Source organism: Schistocerca gregaria, chromosome 8 (genome assembly GCF_023897955.1).
Source record: "Schistocerca gregaria isolate iqSchGreg1 chromosome 8, iqSchGreg1.2, whole genome shotgun sequence".
Classification (NCBI taxonomy): domain Eukaryota; kingdom Metazoa; phylum Arthropoda; class Insecta; order Orthoptera; family Acrididae; genus Schistocerca; species Schistocerca gregaria.
Genome location: NC_064927.1, coordinates 99150002 through 99174574, shown reverse-complemented (window position 1 = coordinate 99174574; position 24573 = coordinate 99150002). Strand labels below are relative to the sequence as shown.

General features: G+C 57.7%; 1 protein-coding gene across 1 annotated transcript; it reads left to right on the top strand.

Moving 5' to 3' along the window:
* The first annotated feature begins 1991 nt into the window (after positions 1-1991).
* On the top strand, positions 1992-13017 carry LOC126285043 (proteoglycan 4-like). The gene is made up of 3 exons (XM_049984365.1): positions 1992-3100; positions 3567-4016; positions 12894-13017. Exons 1-3 carry the CDS (start codon positions 1992-1994, stop codon positions 13015-13017), a joined length of 1683 nt encoding a protein of 560 aa, XP_049840322.1.
* The last annotated feature ends 11556 nt before the right edge of the window (positions 13018-24573 follow it).

The following is a 24573-nucleotide window of genomic DNA, read 5'->3' as shown; positions in this document are numbered from 1 at the left end:
TGGGAGCCGAGACTGTTTCGCCGTATTCGTTTACAATGGTCTGCGGTTTCGTTTGCTGAAACACGTCCTGCACTTGAAACCCTTTCTCAATTAGGGCGTTTTTGACATCGTCTGTGGTCCAGTATGGAGTGAGCTTTTTAATGACGACCTTAAGTGTCCCCTTCGGGTCGTCACTGTATGTGAAGAATTCGATCTTCCGTTTTCGAAATTCTTCTTTGAGGAAATGGAAGTCCTCGGGATTTGTTGCCTGGTATACGATGCTGTCACCCTTGTAGGATGTGCTTAGTGCTCCTTTCAGCTTCCCTTGTATCTGACCGATGAGGGTAGTGTACCCTTTGGTCTCAAAAACCGTTATCGGGGGCACCCTTCTGCCTCTGGGCTGGCGCTGAGTTTGTGTCATTGCTGGGGGCACCGTTGTGTTTTGAGCGCCTTGCACCGTTCCGACGCCTGCAACTTGATTTTGCTTTTGATTATTGGACGCATCTGCGGTCGCAGTTGAGTGATCCACCTGCTTTTGTTGATGTTGCTTCTGCTGGTCTAGTGGTGGTTGTCGTACTTTTGCGTCTTGCGCATTTGAAACCACGCTCTGGTTTTCGCGCGCCCGGAGTTTCTCCGCGGCTGCGGGTTGCGGAGGCTGCCCAGAGTTGATCTTACGTAGCCTTTCGCTACGTCTGACTTCAGGGTCGGTCAATGAGGAGACCGAGCCCGAGTCGCTGTCTGTGGCTATGACAAGCTGGTCAGAGTCACAGCTAGTGTCTGACGAGGAAGGTGATGAGGGGGGATGAATTGAAGTATGTGAATGTGATGATGACGATGGTGGAAGTGAACTGTCGTGTGGCTGCACTCCATGAGGGACGCTGACAGAGGTTGGATCACGTGTGTCCGCCATGGCGGGCACCTACTCGATGTTATAAGGTTTCAGATAGGGAAGCCTATATTTCGACAATTTCCGCGCCAGTGGAAAAATTTCCCTACACCTAGCAGGCGCGGGATACCACCAAGGGCCTCACAGTCAGTCTGTTTGACTATGTGGCTCGGCGGGTCCCTGGACTGCAGCTTCCCTAACACCTATGGCACAGAAATTCTCGAACAATTTCGACTATTTATATTCACCTACTCGAGGCGTGATGTTCCTCTTTCTTCACGGTCTATCCCATGTCAGAGCGAGCGCCCACGTGGTCTAGAGCCCCGTCCGCGCCGAGTGTGCAAGACGACTTTTGCTTTTCAGAAACGACAATTTTGCTTTTTACCGATAACGCACACCCGACCACGTCCGGAAATCCAGAACACAGCGCGGACCGCCAGCACCGACGATACGACCAAGCACGAAGCTATTGCGCGAGCACGCAAGGCGGCGACCAAGCACACGAGAAGCAAGCAACGAGGCGAGCTCTGCACAAAGGCGGCGAGAGCGCGCGGTGGGTATTTCCAGGGCTGGGAGCACAATAGCGGCGCGGAGCACAGGTAGACGCACGTCCGTCCGCTCAGCAGTCCCACCTCGGAATGGCACCCGCCGCACGCCGCCGCCGCACCTTTACCAGCTCGCCCTGCTGCGGCCGCCGACCAATGGGGCGCGCGCGCAACCGGCCGCCGCACCCGAGCCCATAAAGGACCCCCACCCCGCCGGCGCCGGCACGCGCACTCCGCGCTGAGCCGTCGTAGCGAGAGGACGCACTGGCTCCGCGCTGCGCTTTGTCTCGCTCGCGCCTTTGTTCACGCGTGCCTTTGTCCGCGCGCCTTTGTTAAGGCCCGCGCGTCGACGGCGGCCACGTGGCAAAAGCTGCAGCGAACTGCTCCAGCTAACAACTCGCTCGCGAGTGTGGTTAGCGGCAAAATTGCGTGTTTACTTGGCTGCGAATCAAATCGATTCAGAAATCGATTTGTGCCGCGCCTAGGGACCGTTAGGGCAAGCCGTGAGTCAGGACCCCCTTCACGTGGGACCAGTCCGCGCTCACTCGACTAGCTTTTTCCCCTATTTTTCCTACCTTGTGATGGAAGCAGGTAACGGCGCCCCACCTATGACGAACCGGCTACCGACCACTGACAATGACGGAACACACTCTCACAGCAATGACTTGCACTCTCGTGACAGAGCGTTCATCCTTATGAACAAGCTCGCTCACGGGGGTTTCTACCAAGGGAGAGAGGCGGATGAGGAGGCCATACTTGCCTTCTGCAACATACGCAAAGTTGCGATTTCGCACACGAGGCAAGAAGAGTCAGGTGTGCCACCGAGAGCCCCGCCGGTCGCACTGCAAGAGTTTGCGGTCCCGGCGGCGGCGGCCTCGGCGGGTGTTGCGCTGCTGGCCTCGACCACGCAAGAGGTCGATGTGCCCCCGGTTGCCCCACTGGCCCCACTGACACGTGAAGAGCCCGTGGCTGCGCTTGTCTCTGCCCCGTCCTGCGCTGGTGTAGCACCCGCGGTCTGGACGGAGACGCAGTCAACAGGACAGACCACCGAAATGGACACAGTCGACCTGCCAGACGCGAACCTAGCCGAGGCCATAGCCGAGGCGGAACGTCGCGACACTGACACAGACGCTACCCGCGCGCCCAGAAAGCGCCGGGCACTGACTACCGACGACTCGGACGCAACATCACAGGCATCTGACGCTGCGAGACCGCGGAAGAAGGCCCCTAGAGCCTCCCGCGTCCCTGCCGCGGTGTCTGGGAACACCGCTGCGGGCTCCTCCCGGAGCACCGCCAACCAGAGACCGAAGAAGAAAACACAGCGACCCCCAAGTTCGTCAGCTGCCTCACGGCTGCCTGACGCGGAGGGCTTTGTTGCCCCACCTAGGCGGCACACTGCCAGGGCCGCTGCACTGCAGCAAACGCAGCCGTTGCCGACGGCCAACATGTTCGCGGCCGCCAACATTGATGACGAAGATGAGGGCGACGCGCCGCCGGCGCCGCCCCAGAAGAAACCGCCGCCTATTGTTGTCCAATGGGACGGCAACTACAAAGAATTCCAAAACAAACTTGACAGAGTGGCCACGACCACGACTGTCAAGAACGCCGGACGTGACCTTTACAAGGTCACGGTCGCCACAAATGAAGAGTACCGCGCGGTGATGGACACCGTCTGCAAGGACGGCCTCCCGTGCTATACGCACCCCTCCGAGCCACTCAAACTCCTGAAGGTGGTATTCCGCCACCTTCCCCTCAAGTTCGGAGCGGACTATCTTCGTGAGGAGCTCGAAGACATGGGCTTCGGCGTCAGGTCCACGGGCCTGATGAAATCGCCGCGCACCCACCGCGACATGCCGCTGTACCAGGTTGTCCTTGTTGACAACCTGGAAAATCGAAAGATTTTCCAAAGTGCAGCGTGTGGGTCGAGTGCAAGTGACGGTGGAACCACTTCGGGCCAAAGGCAAGAGATGCCAGTGTTTCTCCTGCCAGTGGCTCGACCACGTCTCCCGCTACTGCTCCATGTTGCCCCGCTGCGTCAAGTGCGCGGGACAGCATGAGAGCAAATCTTGCGGGCTGAGCAGAGAGGAGAAGCCGACGTGCTGCAACTGTGGTGGGCCGCATGTTGCCAGCTACAGAGGCTGTTCGGCCTTTAAAAGGGGTCGAGCGCAACAGAGAAGAGGAACTGCTCCTTCCCGCAAGACGCGCCCGTCAACGAGCTTTGCCGCCGCCACCAAGGGCGGTCCACCAGCCGCCTCCACCCGCCGACCGGAGCAGGACACGGGCGAGAAGCAGCAGCCGACTGCGTCGTCCACGGCTTCGCCTGCGGGGGTGGCAAACCCCGCACCCACGCCTGGGGAGCGGGATGCCGCCCCGCGCAGGCGTCGCCGGCGCACGGCCCGAGCCTCCCCAGCCGCCACGCAACGACCTGCCGCCGACACCTTGCCGCAGCAGACGTCAGCAGATCGTGCTGAGCCGCGACCGCGACCGACCGCCGATGCTCCACGACGGTCGTCAACCCCGGAGCAGCTGCAGCCAGCTGCTCCAGTGGCGGAGGCCGCCCCAGCGGCCCCCACCGCCTCCATTGCTCCTGATGCAGCTGAACTCCGGTCGCTTCTGCGGTCGTTGAGCCAGCTGCTCGAGCAACTGCCGGTGCTCGTCACCGCAGTCACGACGGCCCTCCAGGCCGGCGCTGTCACCGGAGCAGGCCATGGATATTAATCACCATATCCATGGCCTCACCGTTTGCGTCTTCAACGCGAACAGCTTGGTTCCTCAACAGGGAGAATTCAGGGAGTTCTTGCGCGACGAGGCGGTCGACATCTGCCTCGTGTGCGAGACCTTCCTGAAACCAGGAGTCCACGTTAAGGCGGCCAACTATCGGTGCTATCGCACAGATAGGTTGACCCACGGCGGAGGGACGGCCGTCTACGTCAAGTCGTCCTTAAAACATCATGAGGTGCAGCTTCCGCCCCTTGCAGCGGTGGAGGCCACTGGGGTGGCTGTTACCACCACTGCGGGGGTCATCACCTTCGTTGCGGCATACAGGCCGCCGAGGGGACTGCTTCAGGAGGCTGACCTCGACGCCCTGCTCGTGTTACGCGGGAATGTTTTCATTGCGGGTGACTTTAATGCAAAGCACACACAGTGGAACTCCCGCGTCACCAACACCAGCGGCCGCCGCCTCCTACGCGCCACGCAGCGGCATGGCGCTATCGTACTGGGGCCCTATGAGCACACCGTTTTCCCCAACAGAGGCCAGTCCGACGTGCTGGACATCGCCGTGATCAAAGGCGTCGGGCACTTCACGTCGGCCACCGTCAGACACGCCATGTCGTCTGATCACCTCCCGCTGATCTTCGACATGGATGTCATCGGTGCCTCGATGCCACCCGACCGCCGCAACTACCGCGGCATCGACGAGGCGCGCTTCTGCGCCGAGATCGTGGACCGCCTCGCGGGCGCTCCCGACCCAGCTGTGCATGGGGCAGAGGAAGCTCTGGAGTTCTTCACTCGGCACACACTGGGTGCGGCGGAGGTGGCCACCCCCAGACGGCCGGGACGGCCACGTGAGATGTCGCGGCAACTCCCGCCGCACATACTTGAGGCGATCACTGACAAGAACCACCTCTTTCGTGAGTGGCAGCTCACACGCCTGCCCGAGACGAAGCGCCGCCTCAACAGGGCGCGGCGCGAAATCCGGGCAGCCATCGAGGAGCACAGAAATCGGGACTGGGCTGGTCTTGTGGCCACCCTCACAACGACGGACGGCAGTGCTTGGCGGACGGCCAAGCGCTTCCTTCGTCGCCGCCAGCGTGTCCCGCCACTACACATGGGCGCGAACGTCGTCTGCGAGCCGGACGCCAAAGCCGGTATCCTCGCGGACACGTTTGCCGAGAATTTTCAGCCTGCCCCTGGCGTGGTGGATGCCGCCCACGTCCGTCTGGTTGAGGAGCGACTACCAGTCTTCCTGGCGGCCAGAGAGGAGGACGATGTCATAGAGGAGATTACGGCTGCAGAAGTGGACCTGCAGCTACGTCGACTCCACCCCCAAAAGGCGGGTGGCACGGATGGAGTCACAAATCGCCTGTTGAGGATGCTGCCGCCAGAGGTACACCAGTCTCTGGCGGACATCTTCAACGCCATACTCCGCTCTGGGACCTTCCCTTCCGCGTGGAAACACGCGGAAGTGGTTGCCATCCCCAAGAGCGGCAAGGACCCGAGGCTCGCAGCCAACTACCGGCCGATTAGCCTGCTCCCCTCACTCTCAAAGGTTTTTGAGAGGCTGTACGCGGTGCGCCTACTCCGCCACGTGTCTGAGAACAACCTCATCCCCGAGGAACAGTTCGGGTTCCGGAGCGGCCACTCCACCACACAGCAGCTGTTGCGCCTCGTGGAACAGGCGATGCGAGCGCTGGAGACGCGGGAGTACCTCGGGGCGGTGCTCCTCGACGTCTCCAAGGCCTTCGACTGCGTGTGGCATGACGGCCTCGTGTACAAACTTTTTGCGCACGGGGTACCGACGTCGCACGCAGTCCTGCTGCGCTCGTACCTCACGGAACGCTCATTCCACGTCCGAGCAGACGGAGGCACCTCCACCGACCGGCGAATCCGTGCGGGAGTGCCGCAGGGATCGGTCCTCGGTCCCCTGTTGTACTCCCTGTACACCGCCGATGCGCCGCGGGTGGCACGCGTGGAGTTAGCGCTTTACGCGGATGACACGGCGTTGTACACCCGCAGCATGAACGCGGCCGAGATGCGCCGCCGCCTCCAGCTCGGATGTGATGTCCTGGGCGCCTGGTCCACGAAATGGCGCCTGAAGTTTAACGCTGCTAAGAGCCAGGCTGTGGTTTTCAGCAGGAAGAGGCTACCTCCGGACCTGCCGCCGGTCACGATCATGGGAGGCCCCATCCCATGGTCGCGGACCGGCAAATACCTCGGGGTCACCTTGGACCATCACCTGACGTGGCTGCCCCACGTCCGAGATGTCAGAGGAAGAGCAGTGGGGCGTCTTAGGGCGCTGTACCCACTGCTCAATCCCTCGACCACCCTCCCACCACGCCACGGTCTCACCATGTACCTCGCCTTGGTACGGCCGGTACTGGAATACGCGGCCGTGGTATGGGGAAACGCCGCCGAGACACATATTGCGTCTCTACAACGATTACAGAATAGGGCGCTACGTCTAGCGCTACATAAGCCGCCTCGCTACCCGACGAGGCTGCTTCACGAGGAAGCGGGCATCCCGTACCTCCGGGATCGGTTTCGCCACACTGCCAGAGTGTTCTACGACAAGGCAGAACACTCTGGCAACCGCCTAATACGTGGGCTGGGCCGTCAGGCTCATCACAGGCAGACTACACGTTGGCCTGACCTACTGCGGGACTAGTGAAGTCTCGCGGTCCCGATGACGGCGAACAGAGCGTCCTTACCCCAAGAGACGCTCAGTGAGGTCAGCTCGAAACGTGAGGACCCACAAATCAAGAAAATAGGTACTCGCAGGAACAGCAGCTCCGCTGCTTAACCTGCCTATACACCTGGCATATGCCGCCAGTGTTTGAAGGAAGGAAGGCGCCGGCACGCACTCCGCTGCTCGACTCGCTGCGGCTCGCACCGTTTGGGGCATTGTGCTTTTCTTTCTCGCTTCTTTCGAAACTAGCCCATCGCCATGTCCGGACGCGGAAAGGGAGGCAAAGTCAAGGGCAAGTCAAAGTCCCGCTCAAGCAGGGCTGGGCTCCAGTTCCCGGTCGGCAGAATCCACCGCCTCCTGCGCAAGGGAAACTACGCCGAGCGCGTCGGCGCCGGGGCGCCCGTCTACCTCGCCGCCGTCATGGAGTACCTCGCGGCTGAGGTGCTCGAGCTGGCCGGAAACGCGGCCCGCGACAACAAGAAGACGCGCATCATCCCGCGCCACCTGCAGCTCGCCATACGCAACGACGAGGAGCTCAACAAGCTCTTGTCGGGCGTCACCATCGCACAGGGAGGTGTCCTGCCCAACATCCAGGCCGTCCTGCTGCCAAAGAAGACCGAGAAGAAGGCCTAAGAGAGAGACAGCGCAATCGGCAACCGCCGCGTGCTCCCTTGGCACGCAGCGCGCCATTTGCCGCCTCGGCTCAAAAACAAAACACAATCGGCCCTTTTCAGGGCCACCACACAAACCTACGTCCAAAGCAGAATTCCAGTCGTTCGTCGCACCACTTTTCTCTCTCTCTCTCTCTCTCTCTCTCTCTCTCTTTCTGTGTACGGTTTTTTTTTTCCTTCTTACACACACAGGCGCCGCCATCTTGTACACACGTACTTGGCCACCTCCTCCACTCCACTCCACGCACGCACAGTCTCGCGACCATTAACCAGCACACGTGGCGCACAACAACACACCTCAAAAATAACCCCTCGGCACTCAGCCGCGCCGCAACACACAGCCCATCCACCGACAAGAAGCATACAAGCAAAGAGGGAGGGGAAGGAAGGAAGGAAGGAAGGAAGGAAGGAAGGAAGGAAGGAAGGAGCTCACACAACGCAAGGGCACGCTTCCTTCCCTCCCAACCGCACCGCACACCACGTCAAAAAAACTCCAAACAAAACTAAAAGGCCAAGTAGACTAAAAAGGAAAAGAAAAAAAAAAAAACCAGCAACACAGACTCTTTCGCACTTTTCAACTTCCGAACACTGTGGTGGCCCTGAAAAGGGCCGTTTTTCAATCTCTCTTTCCTTCCTTCGGTCTCACACCGCCTAACCGCCGAAACCGTACAGGGTGCGCCCCTGCCTCTTCAGGGCGTACACCACGTCCATGGCCGTCACAGTCTTGCGCTTGGCGTGCTCAGTGTACGTCACCGCGTCGCGGATCACGTTCTCCAGGAACACCTTCAGCACTCCGCGCGTCTCCTCGTAGATCAGACCAGAGATGCGCTTCACGCCGCCCCTGCGCGCCAGGCGGCGGATCGCGGGCTTCGTGATGCCCTGGATGTTGTCGCGCAACACCTTGCGGTGCCGCTTGGCGCCACCCTTGCCGAGCCCCTTTCCTCCCTTGCCGCGGCCTGTCATTCTTCTTCTTCAAGCGTCTCAACCACAATAATATAAAAAACAGAAAGCAAGGCAAGCTCCTCACCCGGCGCTAGCGAGTCGGCTACGGTTGTGGCGCCCAGCGCGCGCGCCGCCCCCCTATATAGACTCTGGGGCCCCGCGGCCCGCCCTCCCCTCCCCCCACCACCGCGCACCGAGGGCATATAAGCGCAGCACCGGGGCGCGCGGGCCCGTTGTCAAGGCAGCACCGGACGCCGTCGCGCACGCATATCCACGCCGCATCCGCAGTAGCCATGGCCCGGACAAAGCAAACGGCCCGCAAGTCCACCGGCGGAAAGGCGCCGCGCAAACAGCTCGCCACCAAGGCGGCGAGGAAGAGCGCGCCCGCCACCGGCGGCGTCAAGAAGCCCCACCGCTACAGGCCGGGCACCGTCGCCCTGCGAGAAATCAGGCGCTACCAGAAGAGCACAGAGCTGCTCATCCGCAAGCTGCCATTCCAGCGCCTAGTGCGCGAGATCGCCCAGGACTTCAAGACCGACCTGCGCTTCCAGAGCTCCGCAGTCATGGCCCTGCAGGAGGCCAGCGAGGCCTACCTCGTCGGCCTCTTCGAAGACACCAACCTGTGCGCAATCCATGCCAAGCGAGTCACCATCATGCCCAAGGACATCCAGCTCGCGCGCCGCATCCGCGGCGAGCGCGCCTAAACCCGCACACCGCCAAACAAACAAAACGGCCCTTTTCAGGGCCACTAACGTCTCTCCGTCGCGAGCAAAACTTTGTCGGTCGCAACGACTAGTTCCCCACTCACTCTCCAGTCCAGTCGTCCCACCCCCGGCCCGGCGCCGCCGTTTCCAAAAAAAAAAAAAAAAAAGCACCGCACCGGCCGAGCCAAGTCGCAAGCGTCAATAGCGCCACCCACACAGGCCACGGCACAAAACGTGACGCCCGGAAAGCAAAGCCAAAAAAGACTATTCCAAAACCACCACCAAGACAAACAAACAAACGCGGCGCAAAATAAATAGGTAAAAATAATAAAAGTAAAATACACTTTATGTAACACCAACCGCGCGCCGCCGCCCACGCCCGCCAACGACCCCACAATCCAACCACCGCGGCACGCAAACACCATCCACACATGAAACAAACAAACGCCAGCAAGCAAGACAGACAGACAGACAGACAACAAGGCAACCGACCGACCACGACACGACAATCAACACCTTCCCGACGTGCTTTGATGGCCCTGAGAAGGGCCGTTTTTGTTTTTGTCCGGGACCGCGCGACAGCCTCTGGTTGCGCGCCGGCCACCAGGCGACGGTGTCAACCGCCAACCCTTCCCTGCCCTTTTTACTTCTTCTTCTTGGGCGAAGCCTTCGCCTTAGACGGCGTCGCCGTCGCCTTCTTCGGGCGCGGCGCCTTCGGCTTCTTCGTCGGAACCTTGGCGGCCTTCTTCGCCTTCGACGGCGACTTGGCCTTGGCCGGCTTGGCCGCAGCCGCCTTCTTCGCACCCGCGGGAGCGGCCGACGCCGCAGACGCCTTCTTGGCGGCGCCCGCCTTCCGACCGGTCGCCGCCTTCACGCCGCCAGCCTTCTTTGCGCCGGCCGCACGGGCCCCCTTCTTCTCCTTGCTGGCCGGAGCGGCGCGCTTCTTCTTCGCACCACCGCCGCCACCACGAGCCTTGCCGCCCTCGGCCGCCCCGCCGCCGGCGCCGGCAAGCTTGAAAGAGCCCGACGCGCCCTTCCCCTTCGTCTGCACCAGCTCGCCAGCCACGACGGCCGACTTGAGGTACTTCTTGATAAAGGGCGCCAGCTTCTCCGCGTCCAGCTTGTAGTGCGCGGCAATGTACTTCTTGATCGCCTGCAGCGACGACCCGCCGCGCTCCTTCAGACTCTTGATGGCGGCCGTCACCATCTCAGAGGTGCGCGGGTGCGCAGGCTTGGCGCGCGGCTTCTTCGCAGACGACGCAGACTTGGCCTTCTTCGTAGTGCCGGTGGCGGCGGGTGCCGCGGCAGTCTCGTTCGTAGCCGCCTGGTCTGCCATCTTTTGCTTGTTCTCTTTTCTTTTTTCCCCTTGGTTTCGCTTCCTTCTCTCCTTCGACGACGCACAACAGCGAGGGGCGCGCAGCAGAGAATAGCCGCGCACGACGACGAGGCAATGGTTGCTCTGGATTGATTCCGAAGTGCCACTGGGCTGTGCCCGTCTGACTTCAAGTTGTGCGCTAGGGGGTTTGGTGAAATGAGGGTTTGGTTTGTGTGCGTGTTTTTGTGTATATGTTTGATGTGTGAATTATGTTTGTGTTATCTAAATGTCCCGAAAGTGGCGTGTAAGTGTTAGTTTTGGGCGTTTGTGATGATGGTCGGGGTGTTCGCGGCCTAAGATTTGGATTAGGTTGTGGGGCGATGTTTCTGACTTCTCATAAAGTTTGACCGATTTCTCCTTTATGAGGGAGTAAATGGTTGGGTGTCCAAGGAAGTCTCTAATTTGAGTATTGCGGACGTATCTGTCAGCGCCTGTGATGACCCTGAACGTTTTGTTTTGGAGCCTTTGAAGTCGGGAGAGATTGGTGTCTGACGCCATCGACCACACCTCCGAGCCATATAAGATGGCCGGAAGCATGAGCTGGCGCCAGAGGAGCATTTTGCAATTTAACGTGAGTCCTGCACCCTTCAGAAGGGGGTATAGCTGGGATAGGAGTGCGCAACCTTTGTTCGCCGCCTTATTTATGTGCTGGGTCCATGTCAGGCGCCTGTCTATTTCAAGGCCTAGGTATGTCACGCAATTTCTCCAGGGCAGGTCCCGTCCACCAATGGTAAGTTGCTGGTCTGGGAGTTTTATTCTGCTGGTGAAATAAATGGCCTGGGACTTGTTAGCGTTTATTTTTACCTTCCACAGGTTACACCACTGTGTGATGGTGTCGAGATGGGCTTGCAGTTTTCGGCGTATGAACTCGAGGTTGCGACAACTCCTATAGATAGCTGTATCATCAGCATACAGGGCAATCTGTCCGCCGACCTGTTTGGGTATGTCGTTCGTGTAGATTGAGTACAGAATGGGACCCAGAACCGAACCTTGCGGAACTCCGGCCGCAATCGGTCGTGTCTGGCTCGACCGTGACCCACTCCTTACGAAGAATTGACGCTCCGCAAGAAATGAATCAATGATCTTTATGAGATGTTCTGGGCACCCTATTTGATCTAGTTTGTATATCAGGCCATCGTGCCAGACGCGGTCAAATGCCTTTTCTATGTCGAGGAATACTGCTCCTGTTGATTCTCTCTTTGCCCTGGCCAGACAAATGTGCTCCACCAAGCGCAGGCATTGTTGGACTGTGGAGTGCTCAGCGCGGAATCCGAACTGTTCAGGTATCAGGATATTGTTCTCAGTAAGGAAATTTTGGAGGGGTAATAGGATGAGGAGTTCAAGGATTTTGCTCAGGCCAGTGAGTAGGGAGATTGGCCTGTAGCTTTCTGGAAGGAGCAGGTTTTTATTAGGCTTGGGGAGGGTGATTACCTTAGCAGTTTTCCACGCTGAGGGGAAGTAGGTGAGTTTTAGGCAAGCGTTGAAGACGCTGGCCAGAAATGTTATGGCAGGAGGTGGAAGGTGCTTAAGGAGTGGGGTGCGGATACGGTCAGGGCCAGGAGCCTTGTGGTTTCCCTGTCGCTTGATGAGTGCACTAATTGTCCGCTCGTTAACGGGCACGAATTCTGTGTTTGGGCGCGTATTTCTTATCTGAGTCACTCGTCCGATGACTATTCTTTCCTGCCTGTCACTCTCGTCATCATCGATGACGTGAGTTCGGAATTGTGACTCTAGTGACTGTGCCATTATTTCCGCCTTTTCTTGTTCTTCATATACTAGACCGTTTTCGCCGTGGAGTGGCCTGTTTACTTTGGTGGGGGCTTTCCGCTGCCGGGCTATCTGCCAGATCTTGCGTCTACTGCTGTCGGTTTCGGCGGTTCGTAACATCTCCTCCCAGCAGCGGCTCCTGTGCTCCTGTAGTCGGAGTTTTACCTGGTCCTCAAGCCGCCTCAGCAGGCGGCGGTCAGCGGGGTCGCGATGACGCTGCCACAGCTTACGCAACCTGCGTTTGGCGACTATGAGGTCCCAGATGTCAGGGGGCAGGTCCCTGGTGCCAGGCTCTGTGGTGAGCCTGACACTTGTAGCGCGAGCACAGGCGTGGAGGACGTCTGTAAAATTTGTTATCACGTCGTCGATATCATTCTCTGTCTCCAACTGCGGGATTTCCTCCACGTGCTCACCCACCAGATATTTATAACGGTCCCAGTTTGTAATTACTTCTGTTTTTGCCATCCTCCCGGCATCGTCTTCAACACTGGCTATGTCCAGAACGACCGGGTTGTGATCAGAGTTCAGCTCGTGGTGCACACTGACTGTCGCTTCGAGAGCAAAGTTTTTTACGACGAAAATATCCAGGATGTCTGGATTTTTTGTCGGGTCTACAGGGATATGCGTAGGCTCATCGGGTGCGATGACGCTGAGGGCGGCACGCCTCTCAACGAGACTACGCAATCTCTCACCACTTCTGTTCTCGCCGCGACAGCCAAAGGCCCTATGCTTCGAGTTTAGGTCCCCTCCCACAATCACACGAACGCCAGTACCCAGTAGAGCCTGAAGGTCCCGCTGCAGTATGGTGGTGCCCGGGGGGTGATAAGCGGAAATGATTTTGTATGACGCGTTTGCAATTTTTATTTCTATACCGGCTGCCTCGATGCTGTTTGTCTGCGGTAGTTCCACGGTGCGGAAACACCTTCTGCCTTTTACGAGGACCGCTACTCCGCCGCGTTCGCGGCCTACGCGGTCAACTCTGTGTATGTTGTAATTTCTTACGGAGAAGCGGTCCTCGGGCTTAAGGTGGGTCTCCGTCAGACACACTACATCGATAGCATGCCGGTCTAGGAATTCTTCTAGTACATACTTTTGTGATTTTACGCCGTTGGCGTTAAAGGTTGCTATTTTCAACTTGTTGGATTCACGGCGATCCATCTACAATTGTGAATAATGTCATTGCTCCCTCAGCGAGGGCCATAAATTTACTTAGGCCATCAGGCGCGGCACGCACGCGCGCCATGGTGTCCCTAAATGTTGTCAGTACATTTGTCAGGCTGAAGCCTGCAAACAGTTGTCGCAGCTCGTCTAAGAAGCCGAGCGGCGTTCCTGGCTGCTGGCCAGCGAACGACTGAGGCGGCGCGGCAGCTGCAGGCGCCTCAGCGTGCTGGGGGCGGGGTGGGGGTACCCAGGCGGCAGCGGCCGTCGGGGCGCGTGGTGGGGGAAGCGCAGGGAATGCTTCCCGACCCCGCACAGTCGTTCCGCGGCTGTTGGTGGCGGCAGAGCTGGCTGCCGTCGCCGTGGCCGCAGAGGTTGGCTGCGACCATGCCGCAGGCGCAGAGGCGCCTCGCGACAAAGCCGCGCCATTTGCCGACCGTGGGGGACGGGTAGACATGAGTTGTATACGTGTCGGGCAGCGACTGTAATTTGCCGGGTGGTCGCCCCCGCAGAGTGCGCATTTTGCCGGTGTTGCACGGCTCTTTTTACATGTGTTAGTTAAGTGTGGGCCGGCACACTTAAGGCACTTCGGGGGATGGTGGCATTGCTCCGCCGAGTGAAACAGTTGCTGGCATTGATGGCACTGTATAGGGCCTTCAGGCTGTCTATATTTTTCTATGGTGATTTTACAATTCATGAATAGCTCTATTTTGAGCAGTTCCCTGTTTCTCTCATCGGGGTGCAGGATCACCTTAAACGATGCTCTCTTTTTCCTTCCCTCGCCAGGGTTGCTCGGGTCAGAAGCACGCGTTTCTTGCTTCACTTCAATGACCCTGAATTGTCGTTGAAGCAGCAGTTCTTTAATTTCGGCGGGGTCTGTGTCTCGAGGGAGACCTTTAATCACCGCCTTATAGGTGTGTTTGTCAGCTATCGGGTAAGAGTGAAACGGGATCTTCTTTTGTGTGAAGTATTCCACCAGATACCTGTAGTCGGGTGGGGTAGATGGCTGAAATTTAACAGAGGAGCCCCTGCATGAGGTGTTTAGACCTCCTTTAAGGTGGGGGGCAACCTCTTTGATTATCTTCATCGTGCCGTTTACGATGGTGGCAATGATCGGCGGCACCTTTTCCCGTTTCTGCGGCGCTTGCGCACCTGAGGTTGACGGTCGGTTACGCGTCGCCTCGGTCGCTTCCGTGTTTTCGGGAGCGATCGGGGCGAAGCTATTTGATGTGGGGACATTGGCTACGACTGTTTCCCCCCCAGTGTCCATGTCATCAGCTCTTTCTGTCGTTTGTTCCTCAGCGAGCCGGCTTGGGGCCGGGCGCTTAGGCGCTGGCATTACGTCCGCGACTTGTAGACGTGTCTTTGCTTTGGTAATGTTTGTTGTGGGTTGGCCGCGGGAACCCAATGACTGGGTGCCGCAGCGGACTGGGGCTTTGGGCTTACCCAATATGGCTGAATTAGCGGAACCTGAAGCCAGACATGCACTGCCAAGGGGCACCGGTTGTTCGTTCGTTGGCACCGTTAGGTCTCCCCGAACAGCGCCAGCCCTAGCATATACTACGCGCGGGTAACCGGGTAAGACCACGGGCCCTGACGTAGGAATTTCCCTACTCTCGGGGGGGCAGGGAGGATGCCCTGCGGCAGTGTCTGACCGGATCACGATGGCAGATCAGGCGACGATTGAACGAGAAAGCCGCGGCCCCCACCGCCACAGCGCTGCCAGTAGACCGGCAGCAGCTGCACCACAAAGGGACCACGTCCGAATCTGTCCACGACAATTTTGCGGCGTAATCGCGAAGCATACGCCCCCGCACACGACAATTTTGCGGCGTTGTGCACGCACAACGCACACGACAAGTTTTGCTCGGCTACGGCTAGCGTAGCGCGCTCGACGAGACGGCCAGTAGCAGCAGCTAAGCGTCCACTCTCGGCTGTCGCACTCCCTCGAATGCCGCGCACGCGCCTGGCCCAGCCAGTGTCGCGGGCGGGCGCGGACGGCCGAGAGAGCGGCCGCCACTCGGCGCGCCGCCGCGCCGCGCCTCCCGCGCTTGCTACCTTCAGTGCAATTCTGGTGACGCATAAATATCCGGCTGCCTGGAAGCACGCTGTCGTAGTCGCCATACCCAAGCCGGGTAAGGACAGGAAGAACCCTAACAACTACCGGCCCATCAGCTTGCTTCCGCAGCTCAGCAAAATCTTCGAGCGGCTCCTCCTTCACCGGCTCAAGATTCTTATGGACCGTCGTCGCCTGTTGCCTCCGGAGCAGTTCGGATTCCGGGGTGGCCACTCCTCCACGCAGCAAATCGTCCGCGTTGTTGAGGCTATTACAACGGCCTTCAACTACCAGGAGTACTGTGGCGCCATTTTTCTTGATGCCAGCAGGGCCTTCGACAGTGTGTGGCACTCCGGGCTGCTGTGGAAGCTCCGTATGCATGGATTTCCTCGGTCCCTCGTCCACCTGATGGCAAGCTATCTGCGGGGGCGCACCTTTGTCGTCCGCGTCGACGACTCTACCTCGACGATCCGTCCTATTGCCGCCGGCGTCCCGCAGGGTTCGGTCCTCGGTCCGACACTGTATTCACTATATACCGCTGATATTCCAACCTCTCCCCGGGTGGAGCGCGCGATGTACGCCGATGACACGGCGATCTTCACACGCAGCCGGTGGCCTCAAGCCATGTATCGCCGTCTCCAGGATGCGTGCGCCGCCCTCGAAGAGTGGGCGACTCTTTGGCGTGTAAGGTTCAACGCCCAGAAGAGCCAAGCTGTGATCTTCACGCGCAAGAGGATGCCGCCACATGATCAGCACCTCCAGTTATTCGGCGAGGTCATCCCCTGGACGCCGACGGCCACTTATCTCGGGGTCGTCTTGGATCGCAAACTCATCTGGCAGCAGCAGGTGCTCGCAGTTCGGCGGAAGGTTGAGCAGCGGCTGGGGGCGCTTTATCCCCTGCTGAACGAGCATTCGGCGCTCTCTGTCACCAATGGGCTCCTCATCTATAGGATGTTCGTGCGTCCTGTTATGGATTATGCCTGCGCTGCCTGGGGTAATGCGGCGCATCGCCACCTTCACCGATTACAGGCGCAGCAGAATAAGGCGCTTCGCCGGATCTTTCACGTGCATCCACAGTTTCCGGCGCGATATCTGCACGAAGCCGCCCACGAACAGGAAGTGCTCTCTCGCTTTCAGGCCATCGCCCGGAAGATGTACAACAAAGCTGCTGCATCAGATAATCCCCTAATCAGGAACCTTGGGGCGCCTATAGATGAACGTGACCTCTATCAGAGGCCCGTTGCACTGCTGCTGCGATAATGCCGGCAGTTGCAACTAACAGACACATCAGTTCCCACAGATTGTATATTCCGAATACCACGTAATTAGAAGCCAATACAGAAACTCCTGATGTTCCACTTTTCCGACCCTCAGCCGGTGTAGTCAATGCCTTCGGGTAAATACTACATTCCAACACTTGACGAAGTTCGATGATCGTGGACTGGAGCGCTTGCTACCGCCCAACGTCCGACAGCCTGCGCGGAGCAGCCCCCAACCTGCGCCGCAACCACCCGCGCCATTCAAACCACCGAGGATGGGGCTACACACACCGACACCACGGTCGCCAACCAGTCGCCGCGGCGGCGCCGCAAACCACGGCCAAACTGCAGCCACCGCGCGCCACAGCCTGGGTCGGCCCGCCGAGAATCGCCGCCCCCACCCAAATGCCGCCCCCACAGCCCCAGCCGACGACCCGCCACAATGGCCAAACCTTCGTCAAAACTCCCACACCGTCGCCGCGGCAGCCCGGCCACCGCGGCCGGCGCCACAGCCACACGAGCCGAGTCGTGCGGCGATGACGGCCGTGCACAAACGCACCTCCGCCGCCCCATCGCCTTCCGCCGTTTTCCCGATCGGCCCGCAGCCGTCGGGCCACGGCCGCGGGCCGTCCTCCTCCTCTCGCCTCGCCCGCCAACACCCACAGCCCTTCCAACACATTTTTTTTTTCTTTCCTCTTTTTTTTTTTTACTTTTTTACGATCGCCGCCTGCGCAACATGGCACCGGCCGACGGAGCGCCAACCCCCCCGCCACAGGCGAAAACAAAACAAAACAAAACAAAACAACGATAAACAAACAAACAAAATAAATTACCAGCCAGCCCCAACTACAGACACACCGAATCTGCCCTCACAGCCGACCTTACACGCCTCAACGTCAAAACAAAGGTGGTTTCTTTCTTTCAACGGTTACCTTACCTTAGGTTACGTCAGGTTAGGCTAAGAAGGCGTCAGGGTTAGGTTAAGCGTTGACGTGACGTCACGTCTTAACGTAGGCGTTAAGCTAAGGTTGCGGTCACGTACGTTAGGTTAAGGCGACTTGGGGGTTGGCCTAAGAGCTTAGGTTAGGTTACGTTAGTTTAGGTGGCTGCGTTAAGGGGCTTAAAGAAGTTTAGGAGGTTAAGACGTCGAGGCGGCCGCACCCCCTTAGCTGCTGCGGCTCGGCCACGCCACGCCACGCCACGCCACGCCACGCCACGCTTTGGGGTTTCATAAGGTCGCGCGGCGGGTCGTCGGCACGCCGCAAAGTACAAAACTGCAAGACGACGTCGAAAAACAAACAACAGGTAAAAAATAAATAAGTAAAAATAAACGACGCCGACAGGCGGGGATCAGCAGAACGAGCAGATTCCGGAGAGCGAACGAGACACACACGCACGCACACACACAAACCCCCCCGAGCCGAGAGAGCACAGCACCACCACGTGTCGGCCTCCGCTCACCCGACTCGGCTGGGCTGGGCTGGCGGCCGGGCCGGATGCACGTACACGTACGGCTACAGCCACTACCCGTACACAGCCGCTCTTCACGCAACACCAGCCAAATGGCGCGCCCGCGGCTCGTCGCGGTCGCGGTCGCAACGCCACGCCGGCACACTTTCGGCACCACCGTTTTCGCGCGCACCGCAAACAAAACGCAGCCGACACACACAGAAAAAAAAAAAAAAAAAAAAACAACACAGAGCGCGAGACGGGCGGCGGCGCACCTTTCGCCAGCCGGCAGGCAATCGACTCGCCCAGTACGACAAACGCGCACGCCACCCCACCCACCAACCAACCAACCAACCAACCAGTCGTCGTCGTCGTCGTCGTCGTCGTCCCGAAATCAAACAAACTCTCAAAAGCACAGCCCCTGCTGCCAACGGACGCAGGCGCCACGCAGCTCCCTTCCCGCCACACTCGATTCGCAGCGCAACTCACCCGGCACACCGTCAAACGACGGGCTGGGCTCGCCGCATCGCCGCAACCTACACACCTTCCACGCCACGACGCACAGCCCCACCAGACGCCCGTGCCGCAACGACACTACTGCACTACCACTACCGCACTACTCCTCTCGCCCTTGCCATACACGACACAACACGCCAAAAAATGAAAATCCAAATACAAACAAAAACACCGCCCCCACGACCCAAACACATGCACGGCGCGCCAACACACGCGAGGCAAGGCACGCAGCAAACGGCGTCCCCTCCGCGTCGCGCCATCAACCTACACACACAAGGCAACCAACAACAGCCAGCCAGCCAGCCAGCCAGCCAGCCAGCCAGCCAGCCAGCCAGCCCCACTCTCACGCCGCAAAAACAGAAAACACACCGAAACCGCCAAACGCCGCACATTCGCGCTTCGCACTTACCACACACCTCTCGGCATCCGTTTCGCACACAACGACGCGACGCACAATACATCATCACGGGCTACGCACGCACACCGCGACCCACTTTTTTACGACGCCCTCGGCAGAGCACACGTGCCCACGCCCACACACAGTCGACACAACGACGCAGCGCGCAGCAGACGCGGCCGCAACACATACCTCCCAAACGACGCGCCAACACCGCCAGCCACTGCTCACTCGCCCAAGCAACCCGTGCACACAACTGCCACACGCGTCCACCACGCCGCCGCCAACCACCCGCCCGCCAGGGGGCGCTCACGTCCGCGACAACAGCGCGGCACCGCCGGGCCGGGCCGAACCGAGCCGAGCCGCCGCCTCCTCTCCACTCGGCACGCCACGTCCTGCTTGCAAAACACATGGCTCGTCCCTCTGTACACACAACGCGCCTGCCTGCGGTCGCCGCCGGCATCTATCTACCTGCGCATCGGAGCCAGGCCGGCAAGCCCACACTTAAATAATGCACTTCACCAGCCAAACAAACCCACTCTTCCCTTCTTTGCACAGCGCATGCAACAGCAGCCCCAGGAGCCGGGCCCGCCGCCAGCGTCTCCTCCTCCTCTGGGCACAGCCAGCCAGCCGTTCCCACCGCCCCGCCCCTGCTCTGCAGAACAAGAAAAAACGAAAAAGTACCAACACACGCACCCAAAGCGTAAGCCAGACAAGACCAGCCTCTCCAAGGCCACACACACGCAAAAAAAACAAAAAAAACAAAAACACTACAACAAAATAAAATAAAAAAGAAAAAGCAAGCTGTCGCCTCGCCCCCGCCCGTCCCCCCACCCCACCACATTCGCCCCCTCCGCTTGTTTTCCTTTCTACAATTTCCCTCTTTTCCACCCAATATCCCGCCGCGGTTTACGGGCACCGGCCGATTTTGCGCCCGCCCACATGTGTGCCTACTCCCCACCACCATTCCCTCCGCAGCCCGCAGCCCGCTTTTCCCCCCCTCCCTGCCCACACCACACCACACCGACGGTGCTGACGTCGACACGCACCCAAGACAGGGGCCACGACCGTCTTTTTTCCTGGGCCCATCCCCGCACCGCACCTCCTTCCAATCAACGCTGTGGCGCCTGTGTCCGCGCGAGACGCGTGCGCGCCGCCTCTCTCAACATCCGTCCGCCGTCCGCCGTCCGCCGTCCGCCGGCCGGCCCGTTTTTCGGCCCCCAGGCCATCCGTCAACCACCACTGCCACTGCCCCTGCCCCTGCCCCTGCCCGCCCCGCATCACACCACACACCGCTGCTTGCCCCGGCCGTTGCCACCAAAGGCGCCAACCGCAGCCCGCGCGCGCCAGAAAGAGATGGCAAAACTACAGGGACCCAGCCGACCGACGAAAATCAGAGCAATTGGCCGGGAGGATCAAAAAGAGAGCTCCGAAAACCACCGTAGCGAGGCGTGGGAGGAAACGTTACGAGAAGCAGAAAGGGACCAGGAAAAATTCTGGAAATTTCTTAAAACTCGTAAACTAAACACGAAAGATCTATCTATCTAACATCAATATATAATGCTTGCTTCAGACTAAACTACTTGGAAACAGGCCCGAGTCATCACATTACCAAAGCCAAACAAGGACTTATTATTTCCGCAAAACTATAGGCCAACTTCCTTGGAAAGGTTCTCGGAAAGCTCATTCAAACTGAACTGAAGAAATTCAATTCTTAAACGATAACAACATAATCATCCCACAACAATTCCGATTCCGCGAAGAACACAGCACCACCCACCAGGTGACCAGACTAGTCGAGCACATATGTCAGGCCAGAAACATTAGACACAGTACTGGAGCAGTCCTGCTTGACATTGGAAAAGCATTCGGATAACGCCTTATCTACAAGCTCCACCAGTACAACTGCCCCATCCACATTATTGCTTCTTTTCTCCGCAACAGAGCATTCTATGTCCATGTACCAGGAGCGGCAAGTAACACTAGATCCATAGAGGCTGGAGTCCCGCAAGGCTCAGTGCTGGGGCCCATTCTCTACTCAATATACACAAACAAACAGCTGGGAGGACACTTGTCACTATTTGCAGACGACACTGCAGTCTACCGCAGCAGTTCTAACCTGCAATATAGAGTCACAAAAATAGAGCAACACCTACAATCCATCCAGAAATGGGCTAACCAATGGAAACAAAAAAAAAAAACAATAAACGCGGAGAAAACCCAAGCAATACAATACGATTCACATTCAAAAAGAATACCTCCTAACCTGCATATACGCCTCAGAAATAACAATCTTCCATGGTCAGGCACAATAAAGTATCTAGGCATCAAGCTGGACAAGAGGTTGACATTTAGAGACCATGTTACACACGTTTGTAACAAGGCTGCAGCAGCAATATTCAGACTGTACCCAATCATCAAAGGAAACAGAATAAATATGCGCGCCAAAAAGAAAATCTTCAAAACCGTCATAGGAACCAGCCATCACTTACGGCTCTGAAAATCTGGTCAATGGCCGCAGACACCAACATAACAAGAGTAAAAAAGGGTGCAGAACAAATACTTCAGAATTACTGCTGATGCCGGCCGGTACCAGACAAACCGAGACATATACACAAACCATAACATACTCAAAATCCCGGAAATCATCCAAAGAAAAATCCATAAAGTTTTTTTTTTTTTTTCCACCAAACCACGGATTCGAACCACCCACTCATCAGAAATCTGGGACAAAATCCACCCGACCCAAGAACGACATTTCCCATCACGACAAAACACCACAAACTACAACATACCATGATAAACAAAAATAAAATACAAACACCATAACACTCACTCAAACAACAAACATCTACACACACCCAAGAGACCCTATCATCCCATCATTTTGTTACCCAACATAATCAGACAGAAGGCAGGGATCAAGGACAGATCCGGTCCTTCGAGTACAGGGGGTAAAAAATACCCATCAGACCAGCTCTCTCTCTCTCTCTCTCTCTCTCTCTCCTCCTCGCTTCTCCGTGCCGACGCTGCCCCGCACACGCGTTCGCGTTCGCGCTCGCGTTCGGCCGACACCACACGACAGGTCTTTGGGGCCCCGCCACTGCGCACACGCACGCCTCCTCCTCTTCCTTAGTTCTTTTTCGCTTTTCTTTTCTCCCCCGCCCCCCGCTCTCACCGCCACATCATCCCGCAACCCTTGGGGGATGTTTCCCAACATCAACGCGCCCCAATTCCACTCTCTGCCCGTGCCGCACTCTCCACTTTGCTTCTCCCCGTCCCCTACACACACGACTACCGAAACCCCGGTTGACACACCTTCTCGTAGGACAGGGGTGCGTGCGTGCGTGCGTGCGTGCGTTGTCTTGACGGTGACAGCAACAGCAACGGATCCGTCCATCCCATTCCCCCCCACTCGGTAAAGAACCATGTTCAACCCACACTACACAACAAGGGGGGCACACACGAACGCGAAAGAAAGGGCAGGGCAGGGCAGGGGCAACTATCTCGTACACATTCTTCCTCAGAACCCACATATCACATCAACGAACGGCAGGCCAATTGCGGACTCAGCCGTGTCAGGCAAATCCAACCCAACCAACACCTCCCACGGAAACCCTGACACTGATCCAGCAGTACGTCCACATACATCGCCACACCAAATACGGGTGACGAGTGAGCAACAAATGGAACAATACACAACAAGGCTGACCTAATAAAAACTGCACGTCACGTCATACCTTCCAGACAGACGCAGTTCCGACGGGACGGCGGAACCGTATACGTACCTTTCAGCCACAACAACCGACCGACTGGACACGCCCGCGTCTCCAGCCAGCCAACCACCAGGGCCACACAGCCCGCAAGTTTCAGCGTCAACACTTCTTAACGTACGTTGCAAACTTTTCAAAACATTGCCACACACACACACACACACACACACCACGAAAAGCGTCAACCTCTCTCACACTGGATACACTCAACACTTTTTGTCGGCGGAGCTTGAGGCCAACGGTTGACACACCCCCACCGGCCACACAGGTTTCCCTTTGAAAATTGCAGTGACGGAGACGCGGCATTACGAGAGGGTTGTTTCCGAGAGCGCGAGCTGGACGGAGCTGCGGCGCCGCCGCCGCCGAGGGGTAATGAACGCACGCGATGCCGCATGACAGCCCATCACCCAAAGTTTCACCCACAACTGCACAGGTCGCACCCCCTTTTCGCGCCATACTAGTGTCGATCGTCAATTACAGCTCACGGTGTTCGCATTTGCCACTTGACGGGGGGGAAAAGAAAACAAAACAAACATCTGACACGCCATGTGTTTCTCTCTCTCTGTTATATCTAGGTCATTGGGCAGCCACTGTAAAAAAAAAAAAAAAAAAAAAAATAATATTTTTACGACATGGTTGGGTAAGTGATTTAAAGACAACAATTGTGGGTCACACACCATAGACCATTTCGATAGTGTTCTTGTTCTTCTCTTTTTCCTTTTTTTATCGCTCAATTGAAATAAAACCTGGGGATGATGCAATGCTGCGATATGGCACAACCGTCGTCCATTGTACACAACTCGGGAACAAAAAGAAACCAATTCAGGGAACGTTCGTTCCTTCACAACGTTTCTTTCAACGCACTTGGTCTTTACCATCCTGTATTCAACACACATTTCCTTTCATCAAACTAGGGCATTTCCATAACAGTTTGTTTCCGTTTCTGTGAGCACAATACTGCTTCTTCGACGTCATTTCACCATCTTAACTAGAGACAAACAACAAAATAGGAAAACAGCCTTGAGAACCCCGTCCACCAAATTTCAGTTAGCACGGCATCCAAGATTCTTTTCCGGGGAGTGCAGTGCAGCTGACGCTGCTCAGACCATATACCGTCGCCAGTCTCACTCAACTCTTGCGCATTCCATTCTACGCTACGTGACTATGCAAAAATGAATGAATCAAACCCGCCCAGAGAGCGTCTTGTGCGAGGGGACACACGATATAGAGAACAACAAAACACACAGGGGACACCACCAAAGTTGGAGAGAACGTTTCCACCACGGCAGCCGCGCCGTCACGCGCTTTTTTTTTTTTCCTCCCCCCCCCCCCCCTGCACACCTCCGACACCACGGGAACGTTCACCGTCCCGTTGCCCTACACTGGGCGTTTCTTTTCAACCCCCCACCCTATTCCTCGCTCCCCGGACATTCGACCGATCACAAAGTGCAACCTCTCGTTACCGTCGGGTGCCCCTCTTCATCCCCGGGGCGCCAACAACAAAACAAAAAAAAAAAAAAAAACACCACCGACGCCGTCGTCTCGCGTCACCTCACTCAACTGAGCGGAAAATACACGTACATCCAGAATGACGACACCGCCTCCACAAACAAAAACCAGACGTCAGACGTCAGGTCGAAAGAGGGCACCGTACGTCGTGGCGCGTGGTCTCCTAACTCACCTCGCGCG

Excerpts from the sequence above, each read along its gene's own strand:
- LOC126285043 (XM_049984365.1), top strand. The coding sequence starts at position 1,992 with ATGGAAGCAGGTAACGGCGCCCCACCTATGACGAACCGGCTACCGACC. Across the intron at positions 3,101-3,566 it reads GTCTGCAAGGACGGCCTCCC|GGGTCGAGCGCAACAGAGAA; the intron begins GTGCTATACGCA and ends GGCCTTTAAAAG. Across the intron at positions 4,017-12,893 it reads CCTGATGCAGCTGAACTCCG|GGATATGCGTAGGCTCATCG; the intron begins GTCGCTTCTGCG and ends TCGGGTCTACAG.